At 44.8% G+C, this 25,605-nt stretch overlaps 1 protein-coding gene and 1 pseudogene across 1 annotated transcript in view; both read left to right on the forward strand.

Annotated features, from left to right (window-relative positions):
* Nucleotides 1–25,605, forward strand: part of LOC124553810 (neprilysin-2-like) — a 211,150-nt gene that overhangs the window by 135,719 nt on the left and 49,826 nt on the right. Inside the window, exons 8-9 of the mRNA XM_047127792.1 lie at nt 6,447–6,605; nt 16,076–16,219. Of these exons, the coding sequence (XP_046983748.1) occupies nt 6,447–6,605; nt 16,076–16,219 (303 nt within the window). The remainder of the gene's footprint in view (nt 1–6,446; nt 6,606–16,075; nt 16,220–25,605) is intronic.
* On the forward strand, nt 3,596–3,713 carry LOC124554249 (annotated as a pseudogene).

Consider the following 25,605-nt stretch of genomic DNA (forward strand, 5'->3'; position numbering starts at 1 on the left):
CTTGCCATTGACATCGGGAGTGAAGCTGTCCATCATGCAGCCTACTGCACACAGTTTGAGTCGTAACACGACGTCCTGTGGCTGCATGAAAAGGATTATTCAACATGGTGGCGTTGCTGTCAGGGTTACCCCAAGCCATAATCCATATGTTGCGGTCATCCACTGCACTAGTAGCCCTCGGATGGCCTGAGCGAGGCATGTCATCGACAATTCCTATCTATCTCTGTTTCCTCCATGTCCGAACAACATTGCTGGTTCCTTCCGAGATGGACGCGATCGAACGACAGTTTTAATCATTTTGACGCCGATGAACTACAGACAACATGAGCCATGTACCTCCTTCCTGGTGGAATGAGTGGAACTGATCAGCTGTCCGACCCCCTCCGTCTAATAGACGCTGGTGATGCATGGTGGTTCACATCTTTGGGCAGATTTAGTAATATCTCTGAACAGTCAAAGGAACGTCTATCTGCAGGAGTTCTGGGAACTGGGCTGATGCAAAACTTTTTTTGATGTGTGTATGAGATTTAGGTGCTCCGAGGTGGACGGAGGAACTGTGACAATGGAAACAAATTACAGATTCGCAAATATACACTTCATTTTGCTGTGATACCAACTTAAGTTGTACAGAAACTTGTCTGATGCTTGCGGACACACGCAACTATGCAGTGACCTGTCAAGGCATGTATTACTGAATACCATGTCAACAAGACTGTGTCTGTCCTGGTCAACACACTGTCAATCACTGTAGTAAACACTTGGCCCTATGCAAAGGCTGTGGCTGACTCCATTTGTAGACTAAGTCTCGCTGGCTGATCTCCACTACAAAGTGTGTCCTTGAACAGCGACCCTGGAACTCTGTACTACAACCGTCGAACGCCAACGCCGAATGTGAACCGTCCATTGCTGCCTGTGGCCACCGCTTGTCACAATGCGGAAGCCCATCTCGTTGGCAGGGGCACACAGGTCGTCAATCAGGCCACACTTGTGGTGAATGGCAAACTTCAAAGTGCTACGACGCCACATGGAAACTAGTGAGAGTTAAGAGGGGTAGCAATCACTAACCGCATTATAAATTTGAGAGCAGTGGCTGGAAAGTCTTCTGATCACGAAAATCTGGAGCTTTGAAAGTATTGTGTCAGCTCACGGCTTCTCCCCATCTGTAGTCGACCCACCAGTCCACTGGCCCTTTACAGGCATATTCCATTTCCACGTGTGGTTGTGCACCTTCTCAGTGCCTCTAGCCAATAAAGTCCTTCCCTTCTCCTACTCTGTAGGTTCCTTGCCGTTACACTCTATGAAACTCCACGTTTGGTAGCAACAGTGTTTAGTTGAAAGTTAAGCGTCACTGCCCCTCCTAGTATGGCTAGAGGCAACAGGGTTCTGTGTCACTTTGTCCAGCCCTAACGACGGTGACTTCTTTCTCGGGACTGGGGATCGCTGTTCCTGCAGTTTTACTCCTTTTCCATCTCACTCTAACCTGTGTAAAACCGCTGACTTTCTTCTTCTCTGGAACAAGTATCGTGCTTTCAGCATATGCAGAAACGTGTGTCTTTGCGACCACTGGCTACTGTGGAAATGTATGACAGCAGCTAGATGGAGTACGAAGTTACCAGTTAATTCACTGAGCTGAAAATCCTACCCAGGGACAGCTGCCCTAAGTGTTTACAGTTCACAAGCGTCTTTCATCACTGCTTAGCTCGTCCAACCAAATGCTACCATTTATGGCAGCAACCTACTTGATGTCTCCAGTTTCTGGTCTCGGAGTTCCCTCACTGGCTTTTTATGGTCTTGAGCTTAACACAGCAGGAGTCAGTAAGTCTTCAATAGTGATAGAAGCTTAATAAATGAATTAAAATTTCTGCTGCTGCTAGGACTTGAGCCCAGGTCTCCTGCTTATGAAGCAGATGTGCTAACCATTACACGACTGCAGCAGTATAGGTGACACAGTTGCGTGGACTGCCCTAGTTTATCGCCATCAATAACGCAAACTAGAGTTCACTTCTTTGGCCCTTTTTTCCTTTCTTAAATCATCACTATTGCGGGGGCTCTCCCGTATTGGAGTAGCAACTCTGTTTTGTATGTGATGGGGAAATCATACCTGTACCTTAGGTCTAGGTGACCAAAGATAAAGTTGAGACTCATATGTCTCGAGGACCAGTTGACAACCAGATTGGCTTTATGAGGTCGGTCGGTCAGTCGATTCGGAGCAGCAGACCAAACACCGAGGTCGGCGGTCCCGTCATATTAGGGAAGGATGGGAAAAGAAGACGGCCGTACCCTTTCAAAGGAACCATCCTGGCATTTGCCTGAAGCGATTTAGGGAAAACACAGAGAAACGTAAATCGGGATGGCCGGACGCAAGTTCAAACAGTCGTACTCTTGAACATGAGAGTAGCAGGACAAATTTTGTACAGGTCCATTATGTTAGTGTGGGTTGCCTACATCAGGAGTAGGTATGCACTCAAGGGCAAACCTATAGTTCTCCTTTGATTGACAGGTACTTAACCTATTTTTCTCCTTTGAATGACAGGTACTTAACCTATTGTTCTGCTAAAAGGATCCCTCCTTTTGATTGTCAGGCACTTAACCTATTGTTCCGCCTGCCTCCCTCCTCCTCCCACCCACCCCTATGGAAACTTCACCCCTCGCTGCTACAGGTACACTTTCAAGTCTGAGTTATTTTAACAGCCCCCCTCACGATTACGAATTGATTGAGTAATTAATTAAATTGATCAGTTACTTCACCTCTCCCCCTCTGATAACCCTCTCCTGTCCCACCCTTCCTCCTGGAAATTGGCAGGAAGAAGTCTCAGTTGATCGGTCACTTGGAAGGAATTCGATTGTAGTGTATGGAATATTGTGTAAACAATTCATACAATGTATAGAATATTGTTTAGTTATTTATGGCAGTGTATGGAATATAGGTTATTTATGTTGTTAAAGAATTTGTCCAGAAATCGATTGCTGTGTATGAAATATTGTTTAAACAATTAATATACAATGTATGGTATATTGTTTATTTAAACAATTTAGGGGATTCAAGGCAATGTATGGAATATAGTTTATTTATTTATTAAAAGAATTTTTCAGGAAATCAATCACCACCCCCACCATCCCAACCCCACCCCCTGCCCCTCTCCACCCCTATCTCTACCTGGAAATTGGCAGCTCTGTGTTGGAGACGAAGGATCTCATGAAGGGAAATTTAAGGGTGTACAGTTTTTTTATTTAAAAATATCAGTTTTCGGGGCTTGGATTTCACTTGCCCATCATTCTCTGCTGTTTGTAAAGATGCAGGTCTTATGAGAAGTAATTACATCAATCGCATTTCTTTTTTCATTCCTATTGCGCAAGGAATGCCGTCACGATACACACATCACAGGTAATAACACACAGTTAAAAATCTTTCGATCGCGAAGCGTGCACCGCCCGCCGTCCCCTGTCCAGCGGACCGCACAGGACGCTATTGCACACGGTCCCAGGAGTCGGGGGGCACCGGCGCCCCCCCCCCTCCCGCCCCCCCACCCCCCACCACGAAGTGGCATGGGGAAGGCGAGCCAAAGGTTGCGTTTCATTGGCAGGACACTTAGAAGCCAACGGCCATACCATGTTGAATACACCGGTTCTCGTCCAATCACGAAGTCAAGCAACATCGGGTCCGGTTAGTACTTGGATGGGTGACCGCCTGGGAACACCGCGTGCTGTTGGCTCCCCTTAATTTGCCGGCCGCGGTGGCCGTGCGGTTCTAGGCGCTACAGTCCGGAACCGCAGGACTGCAACAGTCGCAGGTTCGAATCCTGCCTCGGGCGTGGATGTGTGTGGTGACCTTAGGTTAGTTAGGTTTAAGTAGTTCTAAGTTATAGGGGACTGATGACCTAAGATGGTAAGTCACATAGTGCTCAGAGCCATTTGAACCATTTGACACTTAGAAGATTCAACAAGTCCACTAAAGAGACAGCTTACACTACACTCGTTCGTCCTCTGTTAGAATATTGCTGCGCGGTGTGGGATCCTTACCAAGTGAGATTGACGGAGGACATCGAAAGAGTCCAAAACAGAGCAGCTCGTTTTGTATTATCACATAATAGGGGAGAGAGTGTGGCAGATACGATACGCGAGTTGGGATGGAAGTCACTAAAGCAAAGACGTTTTTCGTCGCGGCGAGATCTATTTACGAAATTTCAGTCACCAACTTTCTCTTCCGAATGCGAAAATATTTTGTTGAGCCCAACCTACATAGGTAGGAATGATCATCAAAATAAAATAAGAGAAATCAGAGCTCGAACAGAAAGGTTTAGGTGTTCGTTTTTCCCCCGCGCTGTTCGGCAGTGGAATGGTAGAGAGATAGTATGATTGTGGTTCAATGAACCCTCTGCCAAGCACTTAAATGTGAATTGCAGAGTAATCATGTAGATGTAGTATATGTAGATAAGTACAAAGAGCTAGTTGTGTTTCACAAGAACGATTTTTTTCAATCTGTACTACATTTAGTAAATCGTTTTCTTCGAGGTAATTCATAATGTCCGGACACAGTGTATGTTCCAAAGCCCTACTGCATATCGACGTTAGTGATATGGGCCTGTAATGCAATGGAGTACTTCTACTTCCTTTTTTGGGTATTGGTGTGATTATTACAATTTTCCAGTCTTTAGGTACGGATCTTTCTGGAGCTATTTTATCAGGGGAACCTGACTATTATACAATCTGGACTAGAGGCCTTGCCTTTATTAAGTGATTTAACCTGCTTCGTTACACCAAAGATATCTACTTCTATGTTTCTCATCTTGGCAGTTGTTCTTGATTGGAATTCAGGAACATTTAATTCATCTTCTTTGGTCAAGGAGTTTCGGAACACCGTGTTTAATAATTCTCCTGTAGTGGCATTGTCATCAGTGACTTCACAGTTGTAATTGCGCAGTGAAGGTATTGATTGCGTCTTGCCGTCGGTGTGCTTAATGTATGACCACAATCTCTTTGGGTTTCCTGCCGGATTCCAAGACAGAGTTTTGTTGTGGAAATTATTAAAAGCATCTCGCATTGAAGTAGGCGCTTAGTGAAAATGTTGGCAGTTCCAGATTTGGACGATTGGGGTGCTGCTGCAGACGTGTAAGTGGTTCTCGTAAAACTGGCCTTACATTGTAATGGTCGCCTAGTCGTAGATATTCCTAATTGCTGTAATCGCACTATTTCATTCCCATTTATGGAGCTTGTCAGCACTTGATGTTAGGTTTGCACCATTAAAATGCATTGTGGTAATCGCTGCTGCTTGCTGGATCGCTGCTGTGCCTCGATGCTGATGCTGGCTCTAAATCTGGTTGTCTAGGGTTAAAAACATGAGGTCCCGTGTTTTTTTATGTGCTTTTGATGATAAAGAACGAGCGAAACCAATAAATATGTAAACTTCAAATATGTATTACTTTGGTGGCCATCTTAATTCCACTGTCCACCAAAGACCATGACACAACACAAAGTGGTACTTCCTTTACATGTTCTTTGCATTGTTTATCCACGTCAAACAATAACACACAAACACACTTTACCAAAGTGACATTCCGACTGCGTCCGATCCTTCTTGCTGCTTGTATTTATAACATTGTCAAAGAACTACTAAAAAGAGATATAGTTTATAAGTCACATGTACATCTGTTATCATAATTTGTGCAGAAAAGTTATTAATTTGCATCGAGTGACGTAATTTAACATGTTATTAAAATGACAGACAGATTTGTTGACTTGACACAATAATTCTTTGTTACATAAAGACCGTTTTTTAGAAGTTTGTCAATTGACTTCTCTAATTTTCAGAAATAAGTAAATAACATGAAATATTAAGAATTACATTGGTTTTCGTCTAAAATAGGATTGATTACGTGAAGACTGAGTGAAAACGCTCCTAGCGAACAAATAGGTTTCACTGGGTGATTTTTATTTAAGGAGATCCAAAATACCTAAGTTGGCCACTATTTTTCGTACTTCATATTAATTATTTAAGATGAACTTAGTGTTTTTACATGATGACATTTGCTGTATCAGTGATCAAGTGATATTAACTTTTGTGTGGGTCAGTTATTCAGTATAATTTAATGGGTTGACTGTTTATGGAGACATGTTATGCAATCATTGTTAACATACACAATAACTTTTCTATAATCATAAATACTCGTTAAACTGGTTGAATTTGGAGGGTATCGCATACTTCGGTAAAGTAAAGCCTTTAATATGTTCCGTTACAACATGCCGGGAGAAACTCGTTTTACTGTGTTTTCCTTGTTTCATAGAATTTAATAATGTGATAGTCTGAAAACACTTTCACAGCAGTGAACGCCGCGATTCTGTGTGCCACGCTGTGCATATAGGGCGCCAGGGAGGTGGTAACGTGTGTGTGTGTGTGTGTGTGTGTGTGTGTGTGTGTGTGTGCGAGTAAACAGTTTTGTGTCCTGCAGGGTGATGGCCAACTACGCCATGTGGCGGGCGGCAGAGGCCTCGGTCCCCTACATGACGGAGGAACTGCGCAGCCGCCAGCTCGAGTACGAGTCCACTGTGTCTGGAAAGACGGAGCGGGAGCCCCGCTGGAAGGAATGCACCGACGTCGTCGCCGATCGGTGAGTGTCACACAGCTTCATTAGCATAGTGAGACCTACCAAAGTTTAGTTTTCGGCACGTAACTGAGCACCTGTCACTAAACACCCAAACTGACATCGCCGGTGGATTTTGTAAGGAAGACATTCTTACCAGTTTTAATAAATTTTGTCTCTCCTTGATGTATTCACGATAGTTAGGAAGTGCTGTAGTCCGTAGCCGGCCATGAATCGGAGAGCATTTCCCACGCTGGCTGGCTAGGTGGCGAAGCGATTATATTCCCGGCGGGGTCAGGGATTTTCTCTGCCTCGTGATGGCTGGGTGTTGTGTGCTGTCCTTAGGTTAGTTAGGTTTAAGTAGTTCTAAGTTCTAGGGGACTGATGACCATAGATGTCAAGTCCCATAGTGCTCAGAGTCATTTGAACCATTCTGAAGCGATCATATGTCGCGCGTAGTGGGGTGGGGCTCGGCTCTGGACCGTAGCAACGAGCGTCAGCCTGGGAAATATACATGACGGGAAGTACCGCCGTCTTGGCGCTAAAGTCACCTATTTTGTTTATTTATATTTAATAATTAAAGTCATTTATGACAACATAAATACTAGGAGGAGCCTCTGGATGTTTAAAACTATTTATCATAATTTTGCCTCGTTAAAATTCACACCTGTTCATTAACAAATGCATATCTTAGTAAGTACGAACTTGATCGGAAATCCACGAACTGTGCCGAAACTACACTCCTGGAAATGGAAGAAAGAACACATTGACACCGGTGTGTCAGACCCACCATACTTGCTCCGGACACTGTGAGAGGGCTGTACAAGCAATGATCACACGCACGGCACAGCGGACACACCAGGAACCGCGGTGTTGGCCGCCGAATGGTGCTAGCTGCGCAGCATTTGTGCACCGCCGCCGTCAGTGTCAGCCAGTTTGCCGTGGCATACGGAGCTCCATCGCAGTCTTTAACACTGGTAGCATGCCGCGACAGCGTGGACGTGAACCGTATGTGCAGTTGACGGACTTTGAGCGAGGGCGTATAGTGGGCATGCGGGAGGCCGGGTGGACGTACCGCCGAATTGCTCAACACGTGGGGCGTGAGGTCTCCACAGTACATCGATGTTGTCGCCAGTGGTCGGCGGAAGGTGCACGTGCCCGTCGACCTGGGACCGGACCGCAGCGACGCACGGATGCACGCCAAGACCGTAGGATCCTACGCAGTGCCGTAGGGGACCGCACCGCCACTTCCCAGCAAATTAGGGACACTGTTGCTCCTGGGGTATCGGCGAAGACCATTCGCAACCGTCTCCATGAAGCTGGGCTACGGTCCCGCACACCGTTAGGCCGTCTTCCGCTCACGCCCAAACATCGTGCAGCCCGCCTCCAGTGGTGTCGCGACAGGCGTGAATGGAGGGACGAATGGAGACGTGTCGTCTTCAGCGATGAGAGTCGCTTCTGCCTTGGTGCCAGTGATGGTCGTATGCGTGTTTGGCGCCGTGCAGGTGAGCGCCACAATCAGGACTGCATACGACCGAGGCACACAGGGCCAACACCCGTCATCATGGTGTGGGGAGCGATCTCCTACACTGGCCGTACACCACTGGTGATCGTCGAGGGGACACTGAATAGTGCACGGTACATCCAAACCGTCATCGAACCCATCGTTCTACCATTCCTAGACCGGCAAGGGGACTTGCTGTTCCAACAAGACAATGCACGTCCGCATGTATTCCGTGCCACCCAACGTGCTCTAGAAGGTGTAAGTCAACTACCCTGGCCAGCAAGATCTCCGGATCTGTCCCCCATTGAGCATGTTTGGGACTGGATGAAGCGTCGTCTCACGCGGTCTGCACGTCCAGCACGAACGCTGGTCCAACTGAGGCGCCAGGTGGAAATGGCATGGCAAGCCGTTCAACAGGACTACATCCAGCATCTCTACGATCGTCTCCATGGGAGAATAGCAGCCTGCATTGCTGCGAAAGGTGGATATACACTGTACTAGTGCCGACATTGTGCATGCTCTGTTGCCTGTGTCTATGTGCCTGTGGTTCTGTCAGTGTGATCATGTGATGTATCTGACCCCAGGAATGTGTCAATAAAGTTTCCCCTTCCTGGGACAATGAAATCACGGTGTTCTTATTTCAATTTCCAGGAGTGTAGTAAGAGATACGGACTGCGCTCCAAAGTCGGCAGTCGGCGTTAAGAGCTCTTCCTGTCTTGTTCGATGGTAGCTGTGTTCTCGGTTAAGAGTAGTTTGTGACACGAGTGTTTCATTATTGATCTAATAGGAATGAAAGTGATATTATGGCATTTTGGATGTTAATTTCGAGTAAGTAGATACCCCAAAGTTGATCGACAGCAATTTCAGATAATTAGCTTCCACCGACAGAGACATCCAATGCGCCAATGAAGAATCTGCACGGGACGACATTTACGAGAGCTGCACCGCGCACAGGTAGGAGGAAATCTGACGACACGACCCACCGAGGCGGATCGAGGAAGGTCCGACTTACACTGGCAAATTCCGGGTGGAAATGCTGACCAGTCGTACTGTACGTCACATATACCACACTCTACGGACTCGCGGCTAAGCTGAGTAATAACAGTATCAGTTTAGAAGCGAGGGGATCTTGCAATTTCCGTACCTCATTTAATATTGTCTTGTCCGGGTTTCCAGCACGTTTCCAGCTCCAGAGCATTGTCATCGTAATCGTCACTGTTCTTCTTGTTGCTGCTGTGGTCGTAAGTCCAAAGACTGATTCGATGCAGCTGTCCACAGTACTCTGCCCTACGCAAGCCTCTTCATCTCAGCTTAACTTTCCCAACTTACATCCATGTGAAGATGTTTACCGTATTTTACACTTGTTCTCGGAAGGCTTTGGGAGCCGAATCCAGAGAATCTGCCAACGATGGCACGAAAAAAGTGCAATTACCAATGGCTGAACAAGTTTATCTACCAAAGATTAATATCATGTATATTCCAATGTGGACTGAAACAAAACCTAAAATAACCCACTTCTTGAAATATAACAATAACACGCTCTAAGACAAATAAATGATGTGCCATTGAGGAATTATCGGAATGGGACATAAACTGGTAGATGTGATGTGCATGTGCATGCAAGCGAATGATTAGTTTCATAAAAAATGGATGATTCATTCAAGAGGAAGAGCTTCAGAAATTGAGCAAGTCAATAACGGGTTGGTCCACCTCTGGCCTTTATACAAAGTAATTATTGGGCTTGACACTGACTGGTATAGTTGTCCAGTGTCCTCCTGGGGGATATCATCCCAAATTCTGGAGCATTACATCGTCAAAGTCCCGAGCTGGTCGGAGGGCCCTGACCATAATGCTCGAAGTGTTCTCGATTGGGGGGAGATCCGGCAACCTCGCTGGTTGAGGTACGGTTTGGCAAGCATGAAGAGGAGCAGTAGAATGTCTCGCCATTGGCAGGCAGGCATTACCTTGCTGAAATGTAAGCCCAGGATGGCTCGCCACGAAGGGGAACAAAACGGACCGTAGAATGTCGTCGACGTACCTGCTACGAAATGAAACGACACCCCAGACCATCAGTAGTGCTCGTCAGGCCATACAGTGGGCGACAGTCGAGCCGGTATCCCGCCACAGTCCGGCGGGCTTCCAGACACATCACGGCTGGTCGTAGGGGCTCAGTTCGAAACGGGACCAACGTTAAAGAGAATTCTACTCCAGTGAGTGAGATTCCAAGCTGACTATGCCCAACGCCATTACAGACAGTCGCGTTGGTGTAAAGAGGTCAGTGGTAAATGGAGCAAGGGGCACCGTGAGCGCAGCCCCCTCTCTGTGAGCTGTCTGCTAGTGACCCATGTGCTCACTGAAGAACCTGTCACACATCGGATTGGTGATAATGACGAATCCAGGGCTCTGAGTGCCCCTCTGACGATAGCCCAGTCCTCTCGTTCTGTCATCTCTGTACGTGACCCCTTTCTTCTCGACGATGTGGTCGGCCACAGTTCACGCATTCCTGCCGGCATTGTCGTATAGTGGTATCACTCCTGTTTAAATGTAGAGCGATTGGCCGATTACTCCGACTGGATTCTTTGACCCAAACTAAGTGTCCTCTCTCGAATGCTGATATACCAGGTGATCAAAAAGTCAGTATAAAATTGAAAACTGAATAAATCACAGAATAATGTAGATAGAGAGGTACAAATAGACAGACATGCTTGGAATGACATGGGGTTTTATTAGAACCAAAAAGATACAAACGTTCAAAAAATGTCTGACAGATGGCGCTTCATCTGATCAGGATAGCAATAATTAACATAACAAAGTAAGACAAAGCAAAGATGATGTTCTTTACAGGAAATGCTCAATATGTCCACCATTGTTCCTCAACAATAGCTGTAGTCGAGGAATAATGTTGTGAACAGCACTGTAAAGCATGTCCGGAGTTATGTGAGGCATTGGTGTCGGATGTTGTCTTTCAGCATCCCTGGAGATGTCGGTCGATCACGATACACTTGCGACTTCAGGTAACCCCAAAGCCAATAATCACACGGAATGAGGTCTGGGGACCTGGGAGGCCAAGCATGACGAAAGTGGCGGCTGAGCACACGATCATCACCAAACGACACGCACAACAGATCTTTCACGCGTCTAGCAATACTTTTTTTTTGTTCTAATAAAACCCCATGTCATTCCAAGCATGTGTGTCAATTTTTACCTCTCTATCTGCATTATTCCGTGGTTTATTAAGTTTCCAAATTTATACTGACTTTTTCATCACCCAGTATGTGTGTATTCCTCACACACGTCCCTGTAAGGCGCAGTTGCTATCCAATTGACTACCTGGAATGAAATTTGGAAAGACTTTGTGCCCTGGTATCGACATGTGCCACAGTCACCATACTTGCCAGCTGCCCAGTGAATTTGCGTTGCAGCGCCACATGCTCATCCGTTGGCCATCAAAGTTTACACTTTCACATTCTATGTCAATACCTATATGAATATTAGCTTTTTTTTTTCTTTTACCCTTTTTCGTTACAGCATCAGTGTGCGTCTTCTTTCTCGTCGACTGTATTTCCGGTGGCTGAACGCCAGTTAGATCGTCACTGAGTCTGTGCTCATTAAATACAAACATCGTAAAAGTTACATTCTTACAGTGAAACTCCTCATAGTTAGTTCCAACTGACTGAAAAAGGTCCCGTAGGGTGCTCAAAGTACCAATTGAATTAACAAAATTTCAGTCATGTAGGGAGCAAAATTTTCCAAGTCCAGCGTGTAGCCATTTGAAAGTTAAACAGAATTAAATTTACAAGTCCATAATCCTGCCACAACAAATGTGTCCTCGTCTTCTTTGGTGGGGACGCCACTAACACTATATCCACAGCTGACAAGTCCCGGGATCACAAAGTCGGACGCGAATGGCAGTGACGCTGTGGAGGTGGCTGTCGAGTGAGAATCCTCGTTAAGGGCATCCTTGCGGAATTCGCGCCCGGCCCAGGAAACTCACTCGAAGCAAACAGAGCTGCCCCAGCCGGAGTGCTGCCCTATATACCATTTGGCTCTAGGATAGAGCTGGGCTTATTTTCGATCACATCTCTTGCAGAAGAGAACAGGTCCAGCCTCCAGCGGCAGTCGGGTCGCATCCTGGTCGACGGAAAATGTGTGGCTTATGTCTTACAGAAAATTGTCTCCTGTAAGTTAGGCATCTTTGAAGCGCTGATTTGATGCCAGTTGCTGACGTCATAAATGTGAAGCCTCAATATAGAGGGTTGTTCATAAAATTGCAATTAATTATTTCAGTGTCTAATGCTCCTCTTTTCTCGAGAATGATTTTTGACAGTTATAAATTATTATTTACTTTTATTTCAGAAAGAGTGGAAATGCATATCTTAAATGGACACTAAGCTCAAACTGAACATTAAGAGTTTTTACATTGATTTCTTTTTCTTGATTTTTCAATTTGCTCTTTACATCTGAGGAAGTCCATTGTGATGGTGTGCTCTTGTACCAAACTAATACCGAATATCATTGTCATTTACCTATCATAGAAACTTCGTAAAATTATGTAGTTGTAGACAAACTTGCTCATTTATGGACGACAATGGAACACAAAATTTAGCAGCTCTAACCATTGTGGGAAATTTCCAAATTTAATACAACCAAACTCTGTACCATCACAGTCCGCGTTTACAACTTTTACCTCCCTCCACGCTTCCCTTCATTACCAAACTGAAGATTCCTTGCTGCCTCAAGATCTGCCCTGTCAAATGAGCCTTTATTTTAATCATGTTGTGCCAAGGATTTCCTTTTTCCTCAGTTTGATTCAGTACCTTCCCATTAGTTAGTGGATGTGTTCACTTAATCTCCTGCATTTCTTCTGTAGCACTACATTTCGGTATCCCCCATTCACTTCTTGTCTGAACTGCTCACTGTGCAAGTTTCATTTCCATACAAACCTAGGCTTCAGACAAATACCTTCAGAAAACACTTCCTAACACTTAAACTTATATTCAAAGTTAACTAATTCCTCTTCTCAGAAATGCTCATGGTTTTTTATTGCTGATGTCAGTTTCAATTTTAAGTCCCCTCTACATTGTCCATCATCAGTTATTTTGCTGCCTAAATACCAAAACTGATCTACTACTGTCCATTTCCATAATTCCATCTTGTGTAAATGAAATGGGACGACAGCTGGTCGAAGACTTAAAGAAAAAACGTGCCAAAAGCTGTAATTTTATTTCATAATTTTATTTAGCTACCAATTTTGGTGCGTCATTGGCACCATCTTCAGGCTCTATCTATATGAACTTGCTAGACAAGTCATCTAAATGCGTGTGCTATGATAGGAATCGCTGTATGCAACTGTTTTCCATAAACTTCTTCTCAGTAGATGTGGGCCCTTCATACATCTAATGACAATTGTTGTTAGATATATGAAGAGGGTATCCGTTCTTTCAGACATGTCCTAAAGAACAGGTACTCTCTTCATATACACTCCTGGAAATGGAAAAAAGAACACATTGACACCGGTGTGTCAGACCCACCATACTTGCTCCGGACACTGCGAGAGGGCTGTACAAGCAATGATCACACGCACGGCACAGCGGACACACCAGGAACCGCGGTGTTGGCCGTCGAATGGCGCTAGCTGCGCAGCATTTGTGCACCGCCGCCCTCAGTGTCAGCCAGTTTGCCGTGGCATACGGAGCTCCATCGCAGTCTTTAACACTGGTAGCATGCCGCGACAGCGTGGACGTGAACCGTATGTGCAGTTGACGGACTTTGAGCGAGGGCGTATAGTGGGCATGCGGGAGGCCGGGTGGACGTACCGCCGAATTGCTCAACACGTGGGGCGTGAGGTCTCCACAGTACATCGATGTTGTCGCCAGTGGTCGGCGGAAGGTGCACGTGCCCGTCGACCTGGGACCGGACCGCAGCGACGCACGGATGCACGCCAAGACCGTAGGATCCTACGAAGTGCCGTAGGGAACCGCACCGCCACTTCCCAGCAAATTAGGGAGTATCCTGGAGTATCGGCGAGGACCATTCGCAACCGTCTCCATGAAGCTGGGCTACGGTCCCGCACACCGTTAGGCAGTCTTCCGCTCACGCCCCAACATCGTGCAGCCCGCCTCCAGTGGTGTCGCGACAGGCGTGAATGGAGGGACGAATGGAGACGTGTCATCTTCAGCGATGAGAGTCGCTTCTGCCTTGGTGCCAATGATGGTCGTATGCGTGTTTGGCGCCGTGCAGGTGAGCGCCACAATCAGGACTGCATACGACCGAGGCACACAGGGCCAACACCCGGCATCATGGTGTGGGGAGCGATCTCCTACACTGGCCGTACACCACTGGTGATCGTCGAGGGGACACTGAATAGTGCACGGTACATCCAAACCGTCATCGAACCCATCGTTCTACCATTCCTAGACCGGCAAGGGAACTTGCTGTTCCAACAGGACAATGCACGTCCGCATGTATGCCGTGCCACCCAACGTGCTCTAGAAGGTGTAAGTCAACTACCCTGGCCAGCAAGATCTCCGGATCTGTCCCCCATTGAGCATGTTTGGGACTGGATGAAGCGTCGTCTCACGCGGTCTGCACGTCCAGCACGAACGCTGGTCCAACTGAGGCGCCAGGTGGAAATGGCATGGCAAGCCGTTCCACAGGACTACATCCAGCATCTCTACGATCGTCTCCATGGGAGAATAGCAGCCTGCATTGCTGCGAAAGGTGGATATACACTGTACTAGTGCCGACATTGTGCATGCTCTGTTGCCTGTGTCTATGTGCCTGTGGTTCTGTCAGTGTGATCATGTGATGTATCTGACCCCAGGAATGTGTCAATAAAGTTTCCCCTTCCTGGGACAATGAATTCACGGTGTTCTTATTTCAATTTCCAGGAGTGTAGATAAGGCTTACCGCCCAATGGTCTTCTTCAGTGCGGATGGACTCACACTTTGCTCAAACTCTTACAGGAATGAGTATAGTGGGCAGTGGCACTACAAATCTACAAATGTAGTGTGTGGACACTAAGTTGGAAGTGTGGGTCTCACGGGGAGGGGGGGGGGGGGACTGCCAGAGATCAGTTCCTGTAGTCGCACTATTCTCTGTATCCTCGATGGCTCGGTTGGATAGAGTGTCTGCCATGTAAGCAAGAGAGATCCCGGGTTCAAGTTCCGGTCGGGGCACATATTTTCAACTGTTCCCATTGATATTTGTCAATCCCTGTAAGCATCTGCTGGTCTGGATTTCATTGTAATTTCACTGTCGTTAGGGGTGTGACGGGTCCACATCTTCCAAGCAAGAAGGAGTCCATGGAAACCACCAAAACTGGTTGTGAAATAAAATTATGGAATAAAATTACGGCTGTTGGTATCTGATGTCTTCGAGGCTGTTGTTAAGGTCTAATTTCCTGCCTAATTACCAGAGAATTGGCTCATTTAATGTGACTACATTCCATTATACTTGTTTTACTTTCACTGGTATTCATCTCACAGTCTGTATCTGTTCCAATCAACAATTCTTGCAAGTACGAGCTTTGCCATCTGACAGAATCCTTGCATCAGTAGCAAACATCAAAGTTTTCATTTCTTCTCCCTGAGCTTTCATATCCAAATTTCCCCTCTCTTTCAGACAGAATGGTAGTGTCATTGGCAAAACTTAATGTTTTTATTTCTTCTCGCTGAATTTAAATTTTCTTTCCAAATTTCATCTCGGTTATCTCTATTGTGTGCTCAATGTACAAACTAAATAACGCCGTACATCATGGAGAGGCTACAACTCTGTCTCACTCCTTTCTCAACTGCTGCCTCCCCTTCAACTCTTACAACTGCAATTTGATTTCCACACGTAATTCTGGTATTTTTATATGACCGTATTGTGGACATACAGTTGTATTAAAACCCCCACCTGTAGTGGTGTTCCACAGTAGTTCCCTCGTATTTCTGCTGGCCGTGTCACATTTGAAGTTGTTGGTGCGAGAGTGAATTATCTCATGTTCCAGCCTGTATCTGTCTGTGGGCTCGATATTCGTGCGAAAGTACTTCAACAAGGAAGCCAAGAAGGTGGCACTCGAGATGGTGGACGACATCCGCCAGGAGTTCTTGCACATCCTGCAGGAACTGGACTGGATGGACGAGGGAACCAGGTATGGCTCAGCCATTGAGTCTGTAAAAAGCAGTTTTAGTACAGTAATGTCCTATCTGAAAATAAGTACTCTGACAGAAATGGGCAGTGTTTCTCCCTGAAGAGTCCTGATATACCCAGCTAAAGCCCGGTTCACACTGGAGGGAGTGGAAGTGAATACAAGCGAACTAGCATTTGCAGATTTTTCGCACTGTCTGCTACCATTGGCTCTTATCTGTGAACAAGCATTTGCAGTGGAGGGATGGAAGGGAGTGCAAGATAAAGAGCACAGCCTGTGAAGTCTGTGTTATTGTGTATGGCGCTAACACCACTGTGCTACATTTTGAAATTTTTTGTACGAAGTTCCGAAACTGGCAAGACATGTTTAAAGTATTTCTTGTTACAATTTCAAATCTGATTTTCTTCTTTTTTTGTATTGTGTCAGATTCTTGTAAAAATCAAGCTGGAGTTTCCTAGTAGAAATCAATTTTCTTTCGAACAGGAACATTTTTAATTGCATTAGAAACAAATTATTAGTTTTGTAAAACTGTACAGAACCACTAAAAACTGTGTTAGAGTACATTGAACGCCACAAAGTAATAGGCTTGGGAACTGAGTAATCTTTTTGTAGTCTGTAACTGGCAATGCGAGATGTGAGCAAAAGCAACACCCTGTGTCCGTCCACATACAGACGGTGGCGGGACCTCGGCTGTTCAGTACAGAAAATCGAATCAAAACACTCTTCAGCCGTCAATATTTTCAGTTGTTATTTTCTTTGAGCCACCAGGTACAGCAATATATTATGCCACTTTCAGGATCCTCGAACAACGTGCAGGAAGATTCTTACCTCTGCTCCAGTCAAAACAGGAACCAGTATTCAGTGACCGGTATCCGTATATCTTTGACACAGTGATTCCTCCAAATATTACTTGCCGACCAAATCATGTCAGTACACAATAGTTGAGCAGATGGCTGATGGGGAGGGACTGCCGATGTTACATGTAATACAGCAAAAAGACAGAGTTAACTGCTACACACTGTAGGAGCTCGGTGTCCAACACCCATTGCTGTAGGATGACACCATACACACACATCAAAAGAAGTTTTGCATCGCCCCAGTTCCCAGAACTCCTGAAAATATACATTGACTGTAGATACTGTATCACAGGTACAGTATCGTTGACTGTTCAGAGATGTCACTAAACCCGCCCAAAGATGTAAACAACGATGCATGAGCAGCGCCTATTGTTCCAGTTATTCAACCAGGAAGAAGGTACACGGCTCGTGATGTCTGTAGTTCAATCATGCCTAGACAGTCAATACCGCTGCACTCCTCTTCTTATAACTGCCACATGGTTTTTTTTTCACAATTCACATCACTAGGAACTGAACACTTGTTTCTACAAAAGTTGAAGATGCGCCAAAGTGTGTTTCACGGTACGTTGTGCTGAGAAATGAATTTTATGAAAAAATTCCGATACACTGCACCGTTTCTGAGTTCATTAATATTAAAATTAGGCTGTCAGGCCAATGCATGCGCAAATTCGAGCGGCTCGCCAGAGATGGTGTCAACAAACGTTTGGTTCCCTAAAACCAAATAAGAGGGTGATACAATAATTGGACACAGGACGGTAGTAAGGATCAAACCCGAACCAAAGGCCTGCTATTTCTGTAGCAAATTTGATTGTATTTGAAACTTCCTGGCAGATTAAAACTGTGTGCCCGACCGAGACTCGAACTCGGGACCTTTGCCTTTCGCGGGCAAGTGCTCTACCATCTGAGCTAGCACTTGCCCGCGAAAGGCAAAGGTCCCGAGTTCGAGTCTCGGTCGGGCACACAGTTTTAATCTGCCAGGAAGTTTCATATCAGCGCACACTCCGCTGCAGAGTGAAAATCTCATTCTGGAAACATCCCCCAGGCTGTGGCTAAGCCATGTCTCCGCTATATCCTTTCTTTCAGGAGTGCTAGTTCTGCAAGGTTCGCAGGAGAGCTTCTGTAAAGTTTGGAAGGTAGGAGACGAGATACTGGCAGAAGTAAAGCTGTGAGTACCGGGCGTGAGTCGTGCTTCGGTAGCTCAGATGGTAGAGCACTTGCCCGCGAAAGGCAAAGGTCCCGAGTTCGAGTCTCGGTCGGGCACACAGTTTTAATCTGCCAGGAAGTTTCATATCAGCGCACACTCCGCTGCAGAGTGGAAATCTCATTCTGGAAACATCCCCCAGGCTGTGGCTAAGCCATGTCTCCGCTATATCCTTTCTTTCAGGAGTGCTAGTTCTGCAAGGTTCGCAGGAGAGCTTCTGTAAAGTTTGGAAGGTAGGAGACGAGATACTGGCAGAAGTAAAGCTGTGAGTACCGGGCGTGAGTCGTGCTTCGGTAGCTCAGATGGTAGAGCACTTGCCCGCGAAAGGCAAAGGTCCCGAGTTCGAGTCTCGGTCGGGCACACAGTTTTAATCTGCCAGGAAGTTTCATATCAGCGCACACTCCGCTGCAGAGTGAAAATCTCATTCTGGAAACATCCCCCAGGCTGTGGCTAAGCCATGTCTCCGCTATATCCTTTCTTTCAGGAGTGCTAGTTCTGCAAGGTTCGCAGGAGAGCTTCTGTAAGGTTTGGAAGGTAGGAGACGAGATACTGGCAGAAGTAAAGCTGTGAGTACCGGGCGTGAGTCGTGCTTCGGTAGCTCAGATGGTAGAGCACTTGCCCGCGAAAGGCAAAGGTCCCGAGTTCGAGTCTCGGTCGGGCACACAGTTTTAATCTGCCAGGAAGTTTCATATCAGCGCACACTCCGCTGCAGAGTGAAAATCTCATTCTGGAAACATCCCCCAGGCTGTGGCTAAGCCATGTCTCCGCTATATCCTTTCTTTCAGGAGTGCTAGTTCTGCAAGGTTCGCAGGAGAGCTTCTGTAAAGTTTGGAAGGTAGGAGACGAGATACTGGCAGAAGTAAAGCTGTGAGTACCGGGCGTGAGTCGTGCTTCGGTAGCTCAGATGGTAGAGCACTTGCCCGCGAAAGGCAAAGGTCCCGAGTTCGAGTCTCGGTCGGGCACACAGTTTTAATCTGCCAGGAAGTTTCATATCAGCGCACACTCCGCTGCAGAGTGAAAATCTCATTCTTGATTGTATTTGATTTAGGGGTTGTGGGGGAGATCCTAGACATATACGCACACAGCTGTGTGTATATAACAGATTATGCAGAAACAGACAATATAGACTACTTGACTTGAGTGATTTTGAAAAAGCTAATATTGATAAAGAAGATTACGCTACAATTGAAAATTATTTTGAAAACAAGTTTGAAGGAGGACGATAAAAGTGAAGTTGACAGAGCCTAGACTATCACAGAATGGTTAAAATTAATGTAGGTTAATCATTTTGTGTCAATTCATTTTCAGGTTTTACAAGTGTGTACCTGTGTGCATTAGAATTGTTTTGATTTGGGAGAAGGAGAGCTGAAATGTACGTGTTTTGTTTATTGTAATGTGTAACAAAAAGTATATTAAGCGGATTATAGATTTTTAAACTCAAAGATCATAGAGCAAAGAATATATACAGTCATCCATCTTTTTTGCTGAAGAGTCTGCTACTGACATACTGGGGCAGCACCTTCCCCTCCCCCTCCCCCTCCCCCTACCCCTTCCCCTCCTTCTCCTCCTGTTCTTCCTCCTGTGCCCTGACTCTGTCCATGAACACCCCCCTCTCTTTGCGTCCATCTCCTCCTTCCCGTTTCTGTAGTACTATTCTAAACATAAAGCAATAATGTTCACGAAATCATCTTATGCCTCAACACAATTTGCCTGTTTGCTAGCAATGTTTCACTATTCTATCTATTATATATATCAGTGGTTCCCAACAAGTGGTCCGCAGACCACCAGGGGTCTGCAAGCTATTCCAGAGGGGTCCGCAAGATGCTATTAGAATAAAAAATATATTAAACATATTTTCATATTAACAGAATCTTCCGTCAGTTCTTGGTAGAACTACATTATAATAAATGAAAAGCCCCAGTTTGCTTTTGTTCTACAATATTGTAGAACAAAAGCAAACTGGGGCTTTTCATTTATTAAATATATTTCGTATGATAAGAGATTTTTTGTTTCGTCCACTTCCTGCATGAGCAGAGCTTTAGCGAACGCTAACTCCTGCGTGTAGTGTCTTCCTAGAGCCAACTGACACTAGCACACTCTATTTTTTGTAAGGAGTTTGTTATACTAAACACCCAGATTTGCAGACAAAGATTTTGAGCAATAATCAAAAATTTAACAATAACAATGATGGCTAAATTGAAAAAGTTTTAAGCTCAATATTTTTCAAATGATGAATATGTCAATGTTTTTTCTAAGTACCAAAAATAGAAAACGTAGAAAAAGAATTTAGCTTTTTTAGGTAATTGATACTGTTATATGACAAGGTACCAATCATGCTCGATGATTGGGTCCTCGAGAAAATTTTGTTGGGAACCCCTAATATATATAATTATACATTAAAAAGTATGTATCCAAACATTTATTAAAGTAATGAGTAAAAACTAGAAGTAAATCAGTAAGGTACATTTTGAGATTTTTGATAAGAATGTTTTCCCCTTGTACCTTGTATATTGCACACAAACACTGAATATATATGTGTGTAATATACATTGAGTTTTTACTCATTATTGTAATAAACATATACACCCATACTTTTTAATATATAAATATATACGTAAGAAAGATACAATAGTCAAACATTGCTAGCAATAAATTCAGTTTGAGCACTGAAAGGAAACTGTAATTTCTCCCTATACCTATCATTGGTTACCTGAAACTACACACACACACACTAAAAAGTATACATATATTAAAAATTACATACCTAAAAACATGCCCATATTAGAATGCAACTTTGTGTCAAAATTCCAAAGCAACCAGTGAATAGCTTCCTATTTGGTCTAATAAATGACAATTTGCTATAACTGTGGAGAAACGTAAGTTGATGCAGGGGGTGGGAAAGACAATCATGTAATGGTCAGATACATTATTAGTGGTGTGGTGTTTTAAGTATCTATATTCCAATTACAATTACTTGATAACTGACGTCTCCACTTGCCATAACATTGTTGCCGCATCGGCTGTCGGCTACCGCTCGGTTATTATAGGTGACACACAGACGGGGTGGGGCATTTTGTAGATGCTGTTGATGCGCAATGCAGAGCAATGCTAGAAGCAGCCGCTGTGAGGTTACGACAGAGATGCGAGGTGCTGTGTCCACAGCTGACTTTGTGACCGATGACTGAGCTGCGGCAGATGATGGGCTTTGTAGCCCTGAACTGAAACTCGTGTCCTAACCTATCCACAACCTCGTGATATGCTATGTATCTGTGAAAACAGCTGTCAACAACCAGCGGCAGAATTAAAATCTCTATTGCTTCGTTCACGGTGATTAAAGCTGACCTCTGCAAGCAAACTGAAGACAGAAAAATTTCAGTTCCAGTGCTAAAAGCAGACTGTAATTTCTCGCTGTCATTGGTTACCTAAACTGTCTTCACAGTGGCTACACGAGCTGCCACGCTACCAGTCCTGGTTGGCGCTTGGTTGTAGATTGTAGGAGACACAGGCCGGTTACAAACGAAAAAAGAGTAACAGGAAGAAAAATAAGAGCAAGTAAAAGAGACAATACAATGGCGGAAATGATGTGGTAAATTGTTAGAAATCTTAAAAAATTGCATTCAAATGAATTAATTCAATAAAAATAATAATCAAGGTCTTTATATCCAGAAATTTTTTAAAAAATTCACTGCAGTGTGTTAATTCCTGTGTTACATTGTTAACAGTGTTTATATAAACTTATAGCTTGTCATCTTTTTAAAATTTATAAACATTTTGTAGAATGAAGGCTTTCACGACCGGGTGACATGGCTGTTGATATACTTGCCGGGATGTGAGGTCGTGGTCCAAGAACTTTTCTGCTCCTTACGTTTCGTCCAGGACTGCGCTGGACTTCCTCAGAGGCGCTGCTCCACTGAGTCTTGCCGACTGGCTGGTCGGGTGTCTGAGAGCGACTTATATATTGTGAGAAAGGGATACCGAAGTTTTATCTACAACGTTAAATTACTATCCACGGCTATATAGAGAAGCTATCGAAATTTATAAACATCACGATAATTTTAATAGGAAAGAGGAGGCTATGAAACTTCGCGATATATGAACAGTGGTTCTACAAAATTGCTAACAGTTTTTATCTTTGACAAGGTGGTAATCGATAGTCAACCTTATCTTTGCTATGGATTATCACTGATCATCACGTGTCACCTGAACCACGCCCCCCTTTGTCACAATATATAAGTCGCTCTCAGACACCCGACCAGTCAGTCGGCAAGACTCAGCGGAGCAGCGCCTCTGAGGAAGTCCAGCGCAGTCCTGGTCGAAACGTAAGGAGCAGAAAAGTTCTTGGACCACGACCTCACATCCCGGAAAGTATATCAACAGCTATAAACATTTTGTTTCATCAGTCATTATGTTGCTATTGTAATTTAATGTACTGACACATCATATGACCGCAGAGGTTCGCTCCTCAATTTGGGCTCACGGAACTAGATACATAGAATAACAAAAAATAAATTTGATGAGGTTCGATTCTGTGGCCATCTACATGCAATCCTAATACACTAACCACTGTGCTATGGCAGTACACTGGGTTACTCTGTTAAATTTATACCCGTGGTGACTGAGTCGTAACTATGAAACGCAGCCATCAAAACTTTGGCGTCACTCAGTGTCGTACGAAACTTATCTGTAGTAAGGCAATCCTTGCGATCATAAATACCGTATATGTTCCAGGTCAATTGAGTCTTGAGGAAGGCGCCAGTAATGTTTGGTTAATGATGTGTATGAAATGTGTGTACATCATTATCATCATAGTCTGTATTTTTAGTCTGGTTATCATGTAGTATGAAACACAAAATAAAAGGTCCACACCCAGACATGAACATATGTCCAAAGGAACATTGTATTGTAATCCGGAATAACATGGGCACTGCAGTATCGTATCTATCTGCTGACACCAGGCAAGCGACTTTGAAGTAAAATGTCTCCCGAGTACAGTGATCAAAAAGTCAGTATAAATTTGAAAACTGAATAAATCATGGAATAATGTATAAAGAGAGGTACAAATTTACACACATGCCTGGAATGACATGGGGTTTTATTAGAACCAAAAAATTCAAAAGTTCAAAAAAAAGTCCGACAGATGGCGCTTCATCTGATCAGAAGAGCAATAATTAGCATAACAAAGTAAGACAAAGCAAAGATGATGTTCTTTACAGGAAACGCTCAAGATGTCCACCATCATTCCTCAACAATAGCTGTAGTCGAGGAATAATGTTGTGAACAGCACTGTAAAGCATGTCCGGAGTTACAGTGAGGCATTGGCGTCGGATGTTGTCTTTCAGCATACCTAGAGATGTCGGTCGATCACGATACACTTGCGGCTTCAGGTAGCCGCAAAGCCAATAATCGCACGGACTGAGGTCTGGGGACCTGGGAGGCCAAGCATGACGAAAGTGGCGGCTGAGCACACGATCATCATCAAACGACGCGCGCAACAGATCTTTCACGCATCTAGCAATACTTTTTTTTTGTTCTAATAAAACCCCATGTCATTCCAAGCATGTGTGTCAATATGTACCTCTCTATCTACATTATTCCGTGGTTTATTAAGTTTTCAAATTTATACTGACTTTTTGATCACCTGGTATGTAATGGATGTACGACTACAGGCTGTAGACACACGGTTCATGACGTGTGGAAGGTTTAGACTGGCCGTGAGTCGTGCTCAGATGGCCTAATATTAAGGCGACTGCTTCTGAGAAACAGGAAATCCGGGTTTGAGTCCCGTCCTGTTCAGATTTTCATTATCGTCATTCCATTATGCAGCTGACGGTTGTCCATACTCCCAACTGCGAATACATTTCAATTAATTCATAATAGTTGTAGTCACTACGGTGCCTGTTCCTTCGAGCACGTGTGCGTGTTCAGTGAAGCATTGCATCGTAATTCCGAATAAAACAGGCCCTGCACTATCGTACTGTAAATGTTGTGACAGTCTGACAATGGCGAACGGGTCGTGCATAACGCTGAATGCTCTGGTTGTAGGGAACTGGCTGCAATGCGTGAAGTGTCAACTACCAAGTAATTTTAATCAGACTATAGGCATAATGTTGTCAAGGTGCTGGAAATGGAACGAGTACTTGCGGTCAGTTGCACGCAAGGCAAACGGTTGACTTCGAATTTTTGACGGGCGCTGATAACCTCGCCGTTGTGCGCCCTAAAACACTAATCATCGAATTTTTGAGGGAATTCTAGGAGAGTGTAGCTCATCTACGAAGAATACAATTCACATGCGAAGAATACCGCATACAGAGTCTGCCTGCTTAGTTGGGTGGTAATGTGCTCGCCTCCCATGCAAGTGGGCCCGGGTTCGAATCCCGGCCGGGTCAGAGATTCCCTCCGCTTGGGGACTGGCTGTTGTGTTGTCCTCCCAATCATTTCATCCTCATCACCGGCGCGTAAACTGCCCAGTGCGGTGTCGAATGAAATCAGACTCACACCCGGCGGCCGAACTTCCCTGAATAGGGGGCCTCCCACCCAACAGTGACATACGCTCATTTCCTTTTACCACATACAGAAAACTAATGCGACCCTGTCTTGAGTACTTCTCAACCGTTTGGGATCCCCACCAGATCGTATTAAAGGGAGATGTGGAAGTAATTCGAAGGAGTGTTACTAGATTTGTTAGTGGTAGTTTAGATTGGATTGGGTGTAAAACTATTGAAACTCCAATGGAAATCTGTGAAGGAAATATAAGTGGCGTCCATTCTTTTGGACGTGTCTGAAGACACATATATATATTTATGGAGGACTTCGAGGAGAAGGCGCTTGAATCTGCTGACTTGAAACCCACGGTATTCTGGAGATATGTTGATGATACCTTTGTAGTTTGTACCCATGGTGAAGATAACGTGCAAGACTTCTTAAGAAAGTTCACAATGGGAACTGAAAAGGAGGGGTGCTTTCCATTCTTGAATGTTCTGGTTCAGTGCAGAGAGGATGGCACTTTGGGACATGAAGTGTAAGCCGACCCACAAGGATTTGTATTTACGTGCAAATAGCTGCCACCATCCTGCCCAGACGATGAGAGTTCTCCGAACTTTGACCCACAGGGCGCATAGTATTTCTGACGAAAGCAGTCTGCAAGATGAACTTTCCCACTTACAAAGAGTGTTTGAAGACAATTGATACTCCCCACAGCAAATACAGAAGGCACTGAAAATGAAACCGAGAGAGGTCACATAGAAAGCAGAAGCAGACAAAGAAACCTTTAAATCGATGGCCTTCCTGCCATATGTGGGTAGCCTCTCATCAAAAATAGGATGGATTCTCAG

The sequence above is a fragment of the Schistocerca americana genome, chromosome 11 (assembly GCF_021461395.2).
Source record: "Schistocerca americana isolate TAMUIC-IGC-003095 chromosome 11, iqSchAmer2.1, whole genome shotgun sequence".
NCBI lineage: Eukaryota > Metazoa > Arthropoda > Insecta > Orthoptera > Acrididae > Schistocerca > Schistocerca americana.